We start from the raw sequence: 14,903 nt of genomic DNA on the forward strand, positions 1-14,903 counted from the left end.
AAATCATGCGAAGGAAGACATTCACTTCAGTATGCTGGACAGGAAAACTTGAAAGCAATCCAACCGCCTGACAGGAGGTGAAGAGTTAAGTCAATTAAATCATACAACCACTAAGCAAATAAACGTGAAGGCGACAGTGAACTCGCGTGATTTAACATCAGTGTAAAAGAACAGGAACGAGTCCGGCATGTTAACAATTTCTAGGGAAATACGTAAGAGCTATTAGAAAAAAGTACCTAGAAGTCCACTACCTTATTTTGCACTTTCTGTGGTTTATTTTCTGTACGAAGATCACTTCACAGTGAAGAGGGCTAGTGAAGAAGCCGGAGTGTCTGTAAGCTGCTCTGCCCTTGACCGCAGGCCCAGAGTGGGCAGCCAGCCTGACCGCGCTCCCCCTGCCCCCCCACTGGCTTCCCAGAGGCCTAGCAGCTGGAACCAGCTCCTCAGCAGTACCTCCGGCTTTCACTCCCCTGGGTGCTCTTTAGGCCATGGCAAGAACCCTGGGAGGCCCCCCACGAAAGGAGGGGAAGTGGACGTGGAAGCCTGCCCGCAGGACGTCTCACAACATGGACGCCACCTTCCCTCCCCGTCCTGTTCCAGCCCGAGTCAGAAAAGGAATATAGCCTTTTTATTGACTACTTTTAAGTAGAACAAACTAAATACATATTTAACAGTTTTGGTTCATTTATACAGTACATTAAATAAGTTATGCACAGAGTTAAGTAACAAAAATTCCTATCCGAGTAAAATGACAAAGCACAGAGAAACCAGACGACCGCATCCTGTGGTGCTTTCACATTCATCATCCCCCCTTCGAACCGCGCTCAGAGGCATAGCTTTCTATTTATTTACATTATTGGCTTTCTTTTATGGATGGAGCTTTTGTAGCCTCATCAGGAACTTGGAAAGCCGTGAAAGTGGACCGAAGGCTGCTGAGCCAAAGAGCACTTTCCATCATTCACCTAATGCTTATTGCTGCTTCTCTCTGCCAACTCCAGTGCAGGGACGGGGCTGCCTCTGCCAGCCTCCAGCCACACACGCCCTATTTGGTATAAGCATCAATGAGTGTACACTGGGCAGCTGCGGGCCGGACCAGGTGGGGTCTCCAGGGGAAGTGCCATTTCTGGGCCTGTGGGAGCAAGGGGATTCAAGGTCCACCCTCAGGCCTTCTAACCTTCTCCTGGTTCAGGATGGAAAAGGTCGCCGCCACCATCATCTTTGGAAATGAGCATGTCAACGCACGTGGGCAAAGAGGCAGGTAATTAATGTTTTGGTTTCACAAGAACTAGACACTCCGAGCTGGAAGGGCCCTATTCAGCAGCTCGCCCAGCCCCCCACCCCACCCTGGACAAACTGGCTGTCTGGCCCATGCTGGAACAGTCCAGGTCCCTCTGGCTTTTCTTACATTTGGTTCAAACATGCCACCACCCAGTTCTCTGCAAATAGCTTTAAAAACAAAAACAAAAACAAAAACAAAACAAAACAAAAACCCAACAAAAAACAAACCAAACCCACCCCACCCAAATCTAAGTTGGCTTGGTCTACTGACCTGGTTCTGACACCAGTTCTGAAGAAGGCTTCGAAGATGTATTCTACTTTCAATGATTTATTCAATCCGTAATCCCTTCTACAGTTTCCAGGACAAATGGCTACCTGGTCATTATTTATGCTTGCTTTCTGAAGAGCTCACTACCATACAATTCCAATAATGTTGCTGAACCTTCAACTCCATTTGCTGAGATATCTTCTGCAACTACCCAGAACAAGGTCTACACCTCTGCAAGCAGGTGACAGCCCTGGGGATCAATCTGACTTTGGAACAAGGCCATACCGAGTTAAGTGTAGATTTTCTGTCTAGAAGCTGAAGATGTGCATGCTGACACCGTAAGTGAGGCGCTCCTGGCGGACTAACAGGCCCAGATGGGCAAAGGATGTCCACACTGCAGCCAACATGACACCGATCTGTGCTGGGTAGATGCGTCTGGTTTCCAGACTTAGATCCATTAAGATACGTATGACTCAGCACCGTCCAAGATCCACATGCTCCGTGACCTCAGGGTCACAGGACAGTGCCTGAGCACAGGGGCTAGAGGCCCAGGCCTGGAGCTGCAGGGACCCTCCGAAGTGCAAGTCGTACTCACACAACTCATAGGGTGGGCTGCCTATTCCTGAGCAGGTAGAATTAACCAACTTCTTCCCGAGTCTATTTTCACCACTCAATGGAGTCAGACGTGATGCAGGTGGTGGGGACCCAAAGGAGGACAAGAGGGCGAATATCCAGCCCTCAAGCATCCCTCAGAACACTGAAAGATGGCTCCCAGTTTGGCCACTTCGGCCTTCTCTGGTTCCTGCAACCATTCCTTGCACGCAGAGGACAGTGAAGTCCCATCACTCCTCAGTGTCCCTCAGCGGGCGATGCTGAGGACTGGCCTCATCCTCCAGAAGTGCTGATGGGCGGGCAGGCATGTGTCGCGTTTGCTTTTCATTTCCACAATAATATCAAAGAGCCTGGGGCTGCCCTGACAAGACCTTCAGGCTTGATCTCCTTGGTCTTTTTTGTCCCCTCAAGTATTAACTATCAAGGTTGGTCCACTAAGCAGCCTGATTATATCAAGATATTTGAAGTCTAACTACATGAAAGCGGGGAGCCTGCACTTGTGCTCCGTACCTGGTAGCTGGGATGGTGAGCAAACAGTGGAAACCAAGTGGGAAGTTGGATTCACCCCGGCCCCTGCCACCTCTCCCCCTGCTCCACCCCCAGAGTGCCCCTCTTCCTCCCAACCAGAGAACAGGAACATTTCAGAGGAGGAGAATGAAGAAGGGGATTCTTTACATCTAAATAGGAAGTCTTGAACTGATGCCCTAGCAACCTAGATGTGAAAGTGACCAAGATTAACAGCAAGAGCTCTGAGAACTGAACTGCGGTGTGGAGTGCTGCCCGGATTCTCAGCTCGGCCTGTGGGCAGCACATGAGCAAAGCAGTCCAGACCAGCACGACAGGGACTCTGCAAGCCACCTGTGGTTAGAGCCACAGCCCACGACGGTCAGCTAGGACCTGCACACCAAACTGAAACCTTAGCTACAGAAACTGGTATGGAGCCCTCGTGAATCGTCTGTTGGTTTTGGCTCTTTATTCCAACCAGGAAAAACCTGGGCTACCCCGGGTAGTCTTGTGGCCACAAGATTTAAAGAACCTGCCCAGGTGTGCACCTTGCCACTGAAAAGATAGTGAACTGGAGACAGATCCAGTGGGTGCCACGAGATAACCTCTTGCTCTGATTTACAGGCTCTGTCACCTCCTCACGGGACATCCCATGTCTTAACGGAAACGCAGGCAAGTCCTTGCCGGGGTCCTCATGTCATTCCTGCTGAAGTCAGGACGCCCCGCCAACTGCTGCAGTCTAAGGAACTCCGCAGTAAAGTAACACTATTCATTCTCTGGGTATACCCTACTTTATGCAATGGAAATCCAGGTATTTTAAAGGTGCAAGGCCTTACACTGAGCTTCTTTGTAAGATAGAAAATCTTTAGGTAAAGTAAATTAAGGACTTAAAAGTTCTCACAGTAAGCTACATGTGTATGTGAGGATAATGCTACTATGCTGATCCCTCTTTCTTGATGAAACTGAGATCTTTTATTTCACTCTGGTCAGTACACAGAAGGGAGCCATCCAAACCTGGGCTTTCATGGGCTAGCTAGAGCAGGGCCAACCAACTCACCCCAACGGACTCCTTGGGGCAAGAGGGTGCTGGAGGCCTGGAGATGGACAGAGAGAGGGTCAGGGTCATTGGGGTGCCAACAAAATGCAAAATGGCAGGGAAGAATATGTGTGGCAGTTCCTAACATTTTAGAAGGGGTTATAGGTGATGTCATCTTTGGAGAGCCAGGTAAACATCTGGAAAACTCCCCGATGATGGGAAGAAAAATTGGTGAGCCTCTCTCAAAATGGCTGTCACATTTCACGGAACTTTTCTTAGCTCAAAGAGGGAAGCTATCGAATAGATAACATAAGGGAAAACAAGAGTGTATGCCTGATAGTATGCTGACATACTATGTATTATGGACGAGGTTTGAAGAATTCTCTCAGGTCCGGAAGGCTGCTGAGATGTGACCAGGCCTCGACTGCTTAGGCAAGTCCTAGCCACAACATAGCACATCCCACGGGACAACCATAGCTTAAAAGGGGCCAAAAACAGACCACGAGAAGAAGATCCACACAGTGATCTGGACATGCGTGGCCTCAGATAAAAGGGACACAGAACAAGACGACTGTGCAAACAGCCAAGCGGTGACAAAAGGTTCTGCATTTCCAACAGATCATCCATTCAATGATTTGACGATACTAGTTTGGCCAACATGCTCAGAGAGAACAGACTATCCACAATTGAGTCTCATTCTCCTGCAGACCAATCCATGCGCTGGAAACTATTTTCTGCATAAGCAAAATCAAGTAAGAGAGAAAAAAATGGGTCCCAAACTAAAGTAGCAAGCCAGGTTGGAAAATCTTGTCCAAAATGATCTGTGATGCCTGAAGGAAGTTTTATTTGTTTTTCATTATTACGGGTGCTTTTAGTGAAATGGTGACTTCTTTCCTGTGATTTCTGATAATCTTAACAAGTCTGAACAGCAGGGTCGAGGAGAGAGTCCTGAGTGCTGCTTCTGCCAGCCCAAGTCCTCGGGGGGCTCATCAGTGGCGTCTGCTGAGGGTGGAAATGGGGCTAACGGAGCTACCCCGTCAGAGGGGATCTCCTCCACAGCCTGCCGTCAGCCTCCAGGCCTCCGCTGCAGGATGGTGGACTAGGAGGCTGTGCACGGGGCGTACTGCCTCCTGCCTGGGGGCCTGACAGTCTCTGCTGCCTCAAGAGGCAGGGAGGAGAGCTGGTGGTCTCCACTGCAAAGGGGCCGGCCATGCCAGTTTCAGCGGGGACAGGAACAGACCTGGAAGCCCAGGAAGGAGGCAGCAGCTCTGGCCAGCTGCCTGTGTGCAGAGAGAATGGCACGCTGGCTCCCCCAAGGACACAGGAAACTGGGGCAAGTGTCCGGAGAGGCCGTGGAGCAGCGTTTGCTGGGCTTGCATTCTTCCTGCCTCCACTTCACTTTTTGCTGATGACCCGACAGCTAATTGCACTGGTGCAAACGGCCAGGCCCCCCGGGCCATGTTTTGCTGTGCTGTGAGGTCATCAGAGGGAGTCTAGGTTCAGAGTCCGTTGGTGTCGATGGCAGTCACAGAGGCAGGCGTTGAGGAGCGTGAGGTGGTGGCCGAGGTCTTGTCCAGAGCGGGACTGGGCACGCTGCAGTCGGTGGGCCTGGCTGAGGGGCCCCGCCCTCCAGGAAGCAGTGGCCGGCTCTGGCTATGAGGGCTCTGGCCGTGCAGGTTCTGGCCACAGAGGCGGTGGTGCCGCTCCCAGTCCTTGTGCTGGCAGAAAGAACCGCAGTACCGTGCAATGTTGCAGCCGCTGCAGGTCTCACTGGCTTTGCGGCCGCAGTTCCAGCAGTTCTGCAAGACACAGGCAAGGGTTAGTTGCTTGGATCTCGTGAGGCAGGCTGAGCACCCCCTGTCCCCTGCGCCATGTGGGGAGAGCGTGGCATTTGGAGCCACATACACCTGGGCTTGTCCTGCTTCAACGGCTCTCTGCTGATGTGTGGGAGACACACGCGCCTCTCTGAAGTGCCTTCCTCGGTAATAAGAGGCAAACTGCCTGCCATGGGTTGGCAGGAAAGCAAGATGAAGGGTGCCAGGGAAGGCGGTGGGAGTTCTCACCCCTGCCGAAGGCACCTACTCATTGTTTTGACTCACATTTAATCCTCAGTGACCAAACCAAACTCTGTCCCAGGGTTCCTGACACACGCATACTTTTTCTCTTGCTGCTCTCAAAAGAGGAATGATCTTGATCGTCTCCCCCGACAACACCTGGTCCTTTAAAGAAGTCGCCTGCCAGGGGACCAGGAGTGTGGGCAGCTGTGCAGCTTCTGTGCTGGCTCTCCTTTCAGTGATGTGTCTCATCACAGGTGGGCTGGGGGTCAGAGAACTACTTCTGGCTTAAGGGAACCCCCGAAACATCTCAGAAGGAAGTTTTCCTGCTTCTCTCAGCACTTGACAAGAAGGCGCAGGTACTGCTGGGCTTCAGCAGAAATACATGGGAGTGGTGAGGGAGGGAGAGCACCAACAGAAAAAGCACTAATTCTGACAGAAGGTAGGAGCCAATGAAACTTGGGTAGAGCTCTGAGTACAGTCCCGTGAAAGCAGCAGCAGCAGGCCCTTGGACAGGCAGCACTGCACTTCCCCCATCAACTAAGGAGGGGAGGGCAGCAGCTGCTAGGTGCAGCTCCCGGCACCTGCCCCGTCCAAGTCTCCTTCTGGAGGCTTTCCTTCCGTAGGCTCCCCTGAGGACTCCACGAGTGAGCCTGCACCTGAGGCCGCTGGGCCCACTCAGAAGAGAAAAAGCCTCTGGCACTGGCTAGGTGAAACTATCAGGAAGAGGCGGTTTTTTTTTTTCCTTTTTTTACGAAAGAATTTTTATTTTTTAAATTAAAGATTTTATTTATTTGTCAGAGAGAGAGAGCACACAAGCAGGGGGAGCAGCAGGCAGAGGGAGAAGCAGGCTCCCTGCTGAGCAAGGAACCTGATGCGGGGCTCATCCCAGGACCCTGGGATCATGACCTGAGCCGAAGGCAGACACTTAACCGACAGAGCCACCCAGGCATCCCGAGGTGGGGTTTTCTTAGGCGTCAGGAAGGACCTGAGCACCAGCTGGCCTCCCAACACCCACCACAGGGTTTCCAGAATGGCAGAAGCCAATCTGAGGCCTGGCCTGAGAACTCCATAATCCCCACAGGGAAGAAACACACTGTCCCCAATGAAATCTGGACACCTGCTCAAGTATAAAACAACAGACAAGTGCTTGGGACCATCCAGCCCACCTTTTACAGATGGGACACTGAGAGCCAGCAGGCAGGGATGTGCCGAAAGCTATAAATGATTACATGGCTACGTAAAGCCTAGAAGCTGAACCCCCGACTCTACTATACTCAAGGTACACGTTTAACTTTGAAGAGCTTACAAAGATTACAGACTCCCTTCTAACACAACAGGCTTCTCAGGAAACACACTCTAGGGACTGCCCAAACTTGCCCAGCACCAACACCAGAGCGCCAGAAGAGGGAAGAGACCTCTTTCCCAGGATGCATCTATGGATCCTCGAGCAAACTACACTCCAGAGAATGTCATACTTTTGAGTCTGATAGGCTGACTCCAAATGATGCTTTGGTGGAACATTATCACTTGTGGGGCAGAAATCGGTTGGTTACTGCCTACATGGGGCCGCCGTACAAACAAAGGACAATGTGTCAGCCCCAGGGTCTCCCCCAGCCGAATGAGAGAGCCTCTCCTCCCTCTCTGTCCAAGCCTGCAAGAGCATCTCAAGCCAGGAAAGAGTATTAAACCACTAGTACTTTCACTTTGGCTGCCATCATATATTTATAATAGATTATTTTTCCTGTGTCTTTTTTCCCTGACAACCATGAGGCTTTTTGCCAAGATATAAGGCAAAAAGTGTATTACTGTTATGGTCACCCTTCAGATCAGCATTCCTCAAGGCTGGGACAGCACATACGGCCAAACAGCCCTTTGTAGCTAGCAGGACAAGGTCATAAACCTCTTGAGTTACTGGCTAGGGAAGTCACAATGGGGATTCTAGAATTTCCTCTTTTTAAGCACAGATCATCAGTCTCTGCCATTATTACAGGTTCCCCTGCTATCTGGAAGTGCAGCCCTCCTATGAAACCTTTCATAAGCCGAAATGGTATAAAGTAGAGAAACAATTAGCATAAGTTTATATGGAAAAATTTTGAGTGTTCCCAGACCCAAGTTTTCCTTACTACACATTTTGCTAATGGATGCATAAAATAAATTGAGATAAAGCACAGATGCTCAGAGACCCAGTTCAAAGCTCTCGCAGCTGACTGCTGAAGAGTGGAGTTCCTGAGGAAGGAGCTTGGCGGGGCCAGTCTTGCTGCTCAGGCCGTGTGCTGGGCTCGCTGCATAACAAATGCTGCACTATTTTTGCTGTTTGCCTTTTCTCATTAAAGTGAGAATCCTCTTCAGATTTCTTTCAGCGAGTGAGAATAGGTCCTAACATAGCCCTTTTGTAAAAGCAAAGGCATAATGTGAACTTTCAGAAAGTGAGGGATACCTGTAGAACATAGCTCAGTGCGGCCTGGGGATCGCCTGTATCAGAATGACCTGCGACTTGTCAAAATCCCTGGGACCCTTCCCAGGCCTCCTTGACCTTACTGCAAACCTGGCCCAAAGGAGAAATGACTCCCCATCTTACAATCAACTGCTTGCCCATTAGGCTGGCAAGGAAATTCAGGCTGAGGACAGAAGGTGCCCTGTGGCAGAGATGAGGGGACCTCTCACTCCTTCCCTCTGTCCAAGGCATTATAGGGGAGACTCGTGGAGTCTGGCCTCAGAGGAGGCAGCTGTTCTCCAGGAGCAGGAGCTGCCACAGCTCATACAGGTACATTTTTACACCATAAGAAAATTCATGGGGCGCCTGGGTGGCACAGCGGTTAAGCGCCTGCCTTCGGCTCAGGGCGTGATCCCGGAGTTCTGGGATCGAGCCCCGCATCAGGCTCCTCTGCTGGGAGCCTGCTCTTCCTCTCCCACTCCCCCTGCTTGTGTTCCCTCTCTCGCTGGCTGTCTCTATCTCTGTCAAATAAATAAATAAAATCTTAAAAAAAGAAAAAAAGAAAAAAAAAATTCATTGCCTACACAGTGCATTGCCGTTTAAAAACACTTCCACAACCACAATCTCAATCTCATTATATTCTCTAAAAACTATGAGACCAGCAGGACAGGGGCTGCTACACACTCACTACACAGAGAAGGAAACAGAGTCCTTAGGGGTACGCTGCCAGTATGAGGGGAACTGGGACTAGAACTCAGGGTTCCTCACCTCTTGTTCTGGGCTCCCTCCATTATACCCCACCACTTCTCAGAGAATGAGTAAGAAACCTTAGAGATGCCTGCTGGATTTCAAGCAGAATTTTCTGGATGAAATAAAGGGAATTCATCCCTTCTGGTCCAATGCAAACTAACCCAAAGCCTCAGTCCTACTATCACTCCCGTTTCGGAAAGAAAGTTTGCTGGGATGGGTGCTGGTGTATGCCTCACCTATAGGTCACTTTGTGCACTGTTTAAAATGCCAGGTCCTTCCCAGCACAATGCTATGAACGGAGATTTAAACCACGCAGTCTAGATCCAGAACTCATGCTCTTGGCCAAAATGTTCCACTCCTTTTTTGGAGGCAGATGCAGTTAAAGATAAACATAGATACAAAAGCAGGTAAATATGTACAGATACTGATACAGGTATGGATGGTTACAGATAGAGAATTAAACGCACACAACAGAAACAGATGGCACCGCTCAGAATCAATCCTAAGAAAAAGTAGGAGGGGAGAAGGACAGGAAGAGGGTTCATGGGAACTATTTTCACGATTCTGTGTCCTTGCTGGGGCGCTACAAGGAACTGTCCCACATCCTCGATGAGGGCCACGTGGTAACAGGCACGTTCCTCTTCGCCTGCCGCGCTCACACTACTATACTGAGGGGCGTCTTTTACATAGAATGAGACAGTAACATTTCTGCTGTCAAAAAAGAAAAAAAAAAGCCAACAAAACCCCCAGCTCTTTACATCTCAACTGATAGATGGATCTGCTTACTTATAGAAATAGGCTTGTTTCAGGACTTAAAAGTTTATCTCAAAGCTGAAAAATGACTGAAATGAAAGTTACAGAAGAACTTTATTATATTCCAAAGCACTGTTATGATGTTTTAGTCATCTGCTATTTTCTTTTAAGTTTTACTTTTGTCCTCACTGTGGTACAAGTGTCCTGTATAGAAACATCACCATGTGCTGGGCCCTGGGTCTTGGAGAGGTGGACAGGTCTGCCAGATCGGTCACTTCAATCTACAAAAGACCTACCCTCTCTATAAACAGACCAAATGCTGTAGGGCCCTCCATCTCCTTATCCCTACCCTGGCTTCAGCACTAAGGGATTACATCAGTGAAATTCCTTAAGCCAGTTTCCTCTTTGTAAAATTGGAACCCAACAATACCTACCTCATAGGTCATTTGAGGAACGAAAAGGCCACACACACACTTAACTCTGTGTCTCTGGCACCTGGTGAGCCTATTAATCAAAGGTGGTCATCGTAATCATGTAATTCCACAAACTCTGTCTTCTGGGTGAGTTTTCAAAATTGAAACTGACACAATGAGCTGATTTATGTAAAAATATAATAATTAAGAAACAAAATTCTTCTGGTACTAGATAAAAATTATAATCATCTTGTTCAAGAGCTGACTGTTTTCTCTTATTACCTAGCACTGAAGAAGAAAACAGTGGGCTCAGTGACTGCAACTGCCCCAGCCCCCCGGCCCCCAGGGCTAATGGAACTCTGACCTCTGTTGACTCTTCTTGCTCATTTATGACGAGGAAGGCATCTTCTGCAGCCTGCCGTTTGACATCCGCTATGGTTTGCTCCATCCGAGCTCTCTCTGTTGCAATCACTTCAAAGGCTTTTTGCTCTGCCTCAGCAACGGCTTTCTGTACTTCTGACATGGCCTGAATTTTCACCTTATTCACAGCTTCTTCTAGAAGAAAGTGACAGTAAAATCAACTGGCCGAGAAATCTTTTCCCTCCCACTCCCTATCATTTGCAAGAAGGGATGGAGCTGAAATAAGAGGACTTTTCCAAAATACACAGGGTTTAACATATGACATACACATTCACTTTTATTCTTATACTGTCTGTTCATGTACTCATTTGTTCGGTGTGTAGATAGGCAGGACTGTGCTAAGGGCTGGGAATACCTAGAGGACTAGAATGTAGTCTCTTTGCCTACCTGTTTGTGATCAAGTACAAAGGTGGCTTGGGGTCCATGACATATGTCAGTATAAAAGATAAGAATTCCAAGGAAAAAAGTGGTCAGCTCTACAAGTGGTGGGGAGGATCAAGAAAATGTGTCTTGGTTGAGATGGTAGGTGGAAATGAATATTTGCAAAGTCTCGCATCCCATGCTAAGGACTTTGGCTCTTTTTCTAAAGAAAACATAAACTCCTGAAGGGTTCTGTGTAAGGAGAAAAGACTGAAGGCAGAGACAGCCTGCAAGAGGCTGGGGCAGTAGAAATCCAGCTGACAGAAGGGACTCTGAATTTAGGCAGGAGCAAGTAGCACAAAGGAAGGGATGAGGCAGAACAAGGCTGGTAGCATCTAAGGGTCTGGAGGTGAAGGTGAAGAATGGTAGTGCTATGAAATGAAGCAGGTCATAACCAAAATGCCATGTGGAGGCAAGTGAGAAGAATGACGGGCCCCTGGAATATCCAGGTACAAATGGCCAGGAGGCAGTTAGGTACAGAAGACTGAACACAGCAGAGAAATGTGGGATGGAGATACAGATTTGGGTCTGCCAGGAGCCTGGGCTTCCAAAGCCCTGTCCACAATCAGTATTACCCCACTTGGTTCCTGATCACTTCCTCCCATCACCACCATCCTGCCTGGTTTCCACAGAATGGATACTCCAAATGGCATACATTACACATTGAGCCTCATCTCCAAGACCTAATGTGAATGACCGCCTTCTTGGGTCCACAAGACTGGAAAACCCAGAAGCCTAAGGAAACTCCTTTACAACTTGATTCTTTCATAGGGCCTAGGCTCAAAGAAGATCTAAACAAAGTGTTCTAGGCTGCCATCCTAGAACTTTCCATCTTATCACTCAAGCCTTACGAAAAGATGTTTTCACTCCAAGACAAGAATGATGCTGAGTTGACGGGACAGTGAGCTCCATGCTTCCTTTACTCTTGGTATCTACACAGGTCCACTGTGGCCCACCACTGCTACCCTTCACAACCCTCTCATTAGTTTCCAGATAGGTGTCCTGAGTCAACGTAATAATGCCCTGAAGTATATATTATCCTCTCAGGTTAAGGGTCAGTCAGTGAGAGTCACAGTTTGAGTAACTACCTTGCTGAAGTCACCTAAGGTCATAGATGACACCATAGCAGAGGAAGGACTCAAATCCAGCCAGGGCAACACCAAAGTTTGGCTCCTAACCATAGTTAACCAAAGGTACCTTGCAAGCAGGAAATCACTAGTTATCAAGGAGATCTTATGCATGGTAATCTTTCTCTCTACCTTAACAACAACTGCTATCTTCATTTCCCATAATTCTATTACACTTCTTGGTAATACACATTTCCCCAATCCCAACTGCAAAAGTTTTCCCAAGTTGCTATGTAGTTTTCCAAATTATTTTTTTAAGATTTATTTATTTGAGAGACAGAGAGAGAGACAGTGTGCGCAGGGGGAGGGGCAAAGGAAGAGAATCTTCAAGCAGGCTCCATGAAGCCTGTCTCGGGGCTTGATCCCACAACCCATGAAATCATGACCTGAGCTGAAACCAAGAGTCAGACACCTAACCAACTGAGCCACCCAGGTGCCTCCAAATTACTTTTAATGGCAAAATAATATTTTGTGTGGCTAAGTCTGGATGATACACTTTTGAAAGGAAGAATTCAAAAGCATGAAACACGAATGATTTTTAAGAATTTGTATGTACTGGGGTGCCTGGCTCAGTCAATAGAGCGTCAACTCTTGACCTCAGGGTTGTGAATTCAAGCCCCATGCTAAAAATAAAATCTTGGGGTGCCTAGGTGGCTTAGTCAGTTAACTATCTGCCTGCGGCTCAGGTCATGGTCCCAGGGTCCTGGGATTGAGCCCATGTTGGGCTCCTAGCTCAGCGGGTAAGCTGCTTCTCCCTTTTCCCCCTGCTCGTGCTCTCTCTCATGCTCTCTCAAATAAATAAAATCTTTAATTTAAAAAAGTGAAATAGGGGCGCCGGGGTAGTGCAGTTGTTAAAGCGTCTGCCTTTGGCTCAGGGCGTGATCCCGGCGATCTGGGATCGAGCCCCACATCAGGCTCCTCCGCTATGAGCCTGCTTCTTCCTCTCCCACTCCCCCTGCTCGTGTTCCCTCTCTTGCTGGCTGTCTCTCTGTCACATAAAATAAATAAAAATCTTTAAAAAAAATAAATAAAAATAAAAAACTGAAATAAAATCTTTAAAAAATTTGCACACCCTCAAGGCTGGTCACACCTAATAATTTCATATATAAACCTCTAATGAATTATTTAGTGTCATTAACAAGGTCCTCTAAAAATAGGTTAACAAATATATGTCGATAAAGACTCTGGGGGCTAACCAATCAAGGCTGCTTCATCTTATATTTTCCTAAACTGCCAGTCAGAACAAACATTCTGCAGTATGTTTACTTGTATTTCTCATAATTTGTTCATATCTTTCGTCCATTTGTTTATAATGATCTTGACGCTCCTGAAAGAGTCTTTACGAAGGACAAGTATTAACTTTTGCAGAAGTAAATTTTATCTCAAGAAAAAAACCAAGAACTGTTACTGGACTACAAAAAAATGGTCCTGGAAAAGGGAATCTATAAGGAGAAGGCGGCTCATGTCTGGACAAAGGCAGAATTAGGGACACGCGGTTAGTTTTACCCAGTATCTTATCAGACCCACCCTCCTTTCAGTCTTCTAGAAAATGAGGCCCACCGAGAACAGTCTCGACAAAGCTGGGGACAATGAAGGTGAAAGGAAGAGCAGAGGGCTGTTCCAAGGCCAGAACAAACCAATGTGGTAGCGTGTGAACACGGTGTGGGTAGATTTGAGTGAGGACAACAGGCAGAAATGAATTGAGCTATATGCTCAGAAATAAGCCATATAAATAGGGAAGGAAAAGTTGGTTACTTAATGCCTCAGGATGACCCAGCATCCCGGGTCTGTAAGAAGTCATTCCAAATTCCTGACCTGCAAAGTAACGTGAGACGCAGTCCAGGTGTACGTGAAAGCTGGAGGGGAGAGAGGCAGGAGCCTAGAGTTCTGAGGAGAAAGTTCTGAGCCAATGACCTTTCCCCCAAACATGTACCCCATGCTTGCACACATTAGTGAGTACGTGACACAGAGGCAGATACGTACCAGTTTTTTTCCAAAACTCCACAGGTACATATCCTGTTCCTGGCCTACTATTGAATTCCCGCTGCGAATCTACAGGAGGGATACACAGCACAGGGTTAGAAGCAGTCTATAACCAACATGTTTTATTTTTATGAAAAATTTTAATGAAAAATCAGACTAGATTCAAAGACATATCTTCATTTAGTGCAAAAAACATTCTGATAAGGAATAAAATTAGATTATAAAAAAGTACACTTAATGTTTAGTTTTAAAACACACACACACACACACACACGCCTCCAATAGTAACGGTATTTCAATTCAAAGTAGTGAGATTAAAAGTGATCTTCACTTTCTTCTTTTATCTGTATGTCCTTATTTTTCCCCTATAACCATGAATGTATTTTTAAGATACTCCCTAAAATGTAAATATAACTACAGATAGATACTTACGTGTGTGGGTATCCCTATCCAATTTAACGATCCCCATCACGCACAGGTCTCTATCAACTGCTCTGCAGACATGTCAGAGAATACGGCTTTTGTTTCTTGGCAACTTTGAATATTTTTGGGCAGGGGGCAACTGTGAACTTTTACATGTGATTTAAGGAGGTTTCCTTTAAAATTTCTTAAAATGCTTATAAACAAATAAAAAGTAAGTAGTAAAGAAACCACTCTGATCTGGAACAGTGCATTTCAAATACACCCCAAAGAGGCATCCCAGAGGGTTGCTGGGAAGGGCATAAGGGGGGAGGGTGACACACACATACACGTATGTTTACTGTGATCTTAGGACATAATTTTTATAAGAAGTGGGTCCATTGAATTTTTCTTTTTTTAAATGAATCAATCCCAACAGACTTCCTCAT

The 14,903-nt window shown here is 47.4% G+C and overlaps 1 protein-coding gene across 4 annotated transcripts in view; it reads right to left on the bottom strand.

Moving 5' to 3' along the window:
• Positions 1-613: 613 nt before the first annotated feature.
• CBFA2T2 (CBFA2/RUNX1 partner transcriptional co-repressor 2) overlaps positions 614-14,903 on the bottom strand; it is a 148,989-nt gene continuing 134,699 nt past the window's right edge. For 2 of the 4 annotated variants that reach the window (XM_044385768.3, XM_057312591.1), the window contains exons 9-11: positions 14,056-14,124; positions 10,470-10,657; positions 614-5,497 (exon numbers count right to left, since the gene is read on the bottom strand). In XM_044385768.3, the coding sequence (XP_044241703.1) occupies positions 5,198-5,497; positions 10,470-10,657; positions 14,056-14,124 (557 nt within the window). In that variant the 3' untranslated portion in view covers positions 614-5,197. Of the gene's footprint in view, positions 5,498-10,469; positions 10,661-14,055; positions 14,125-14,903 lie in introns of all 4 variants that reach the window. The other 2 variants (XM_026503300.4, XM_057312590.1) reach the window with 1 other exon arrangement.

Source organism: Ursus arctos, unplaced genomic scaffold, assembly GCF_023065955.2.
Source record: "Ursus arctos isolate Adak ecotype North America unplaced genomic scaffold, UrsArc2.0 scaffold_16, whole genome shotgun sequence".
Lineage (NCBI taxonomy): Eukaryota > Metazoa > Chordata > Mammalia > Carnivora > Ursidae > Ursus > Ursus arctos.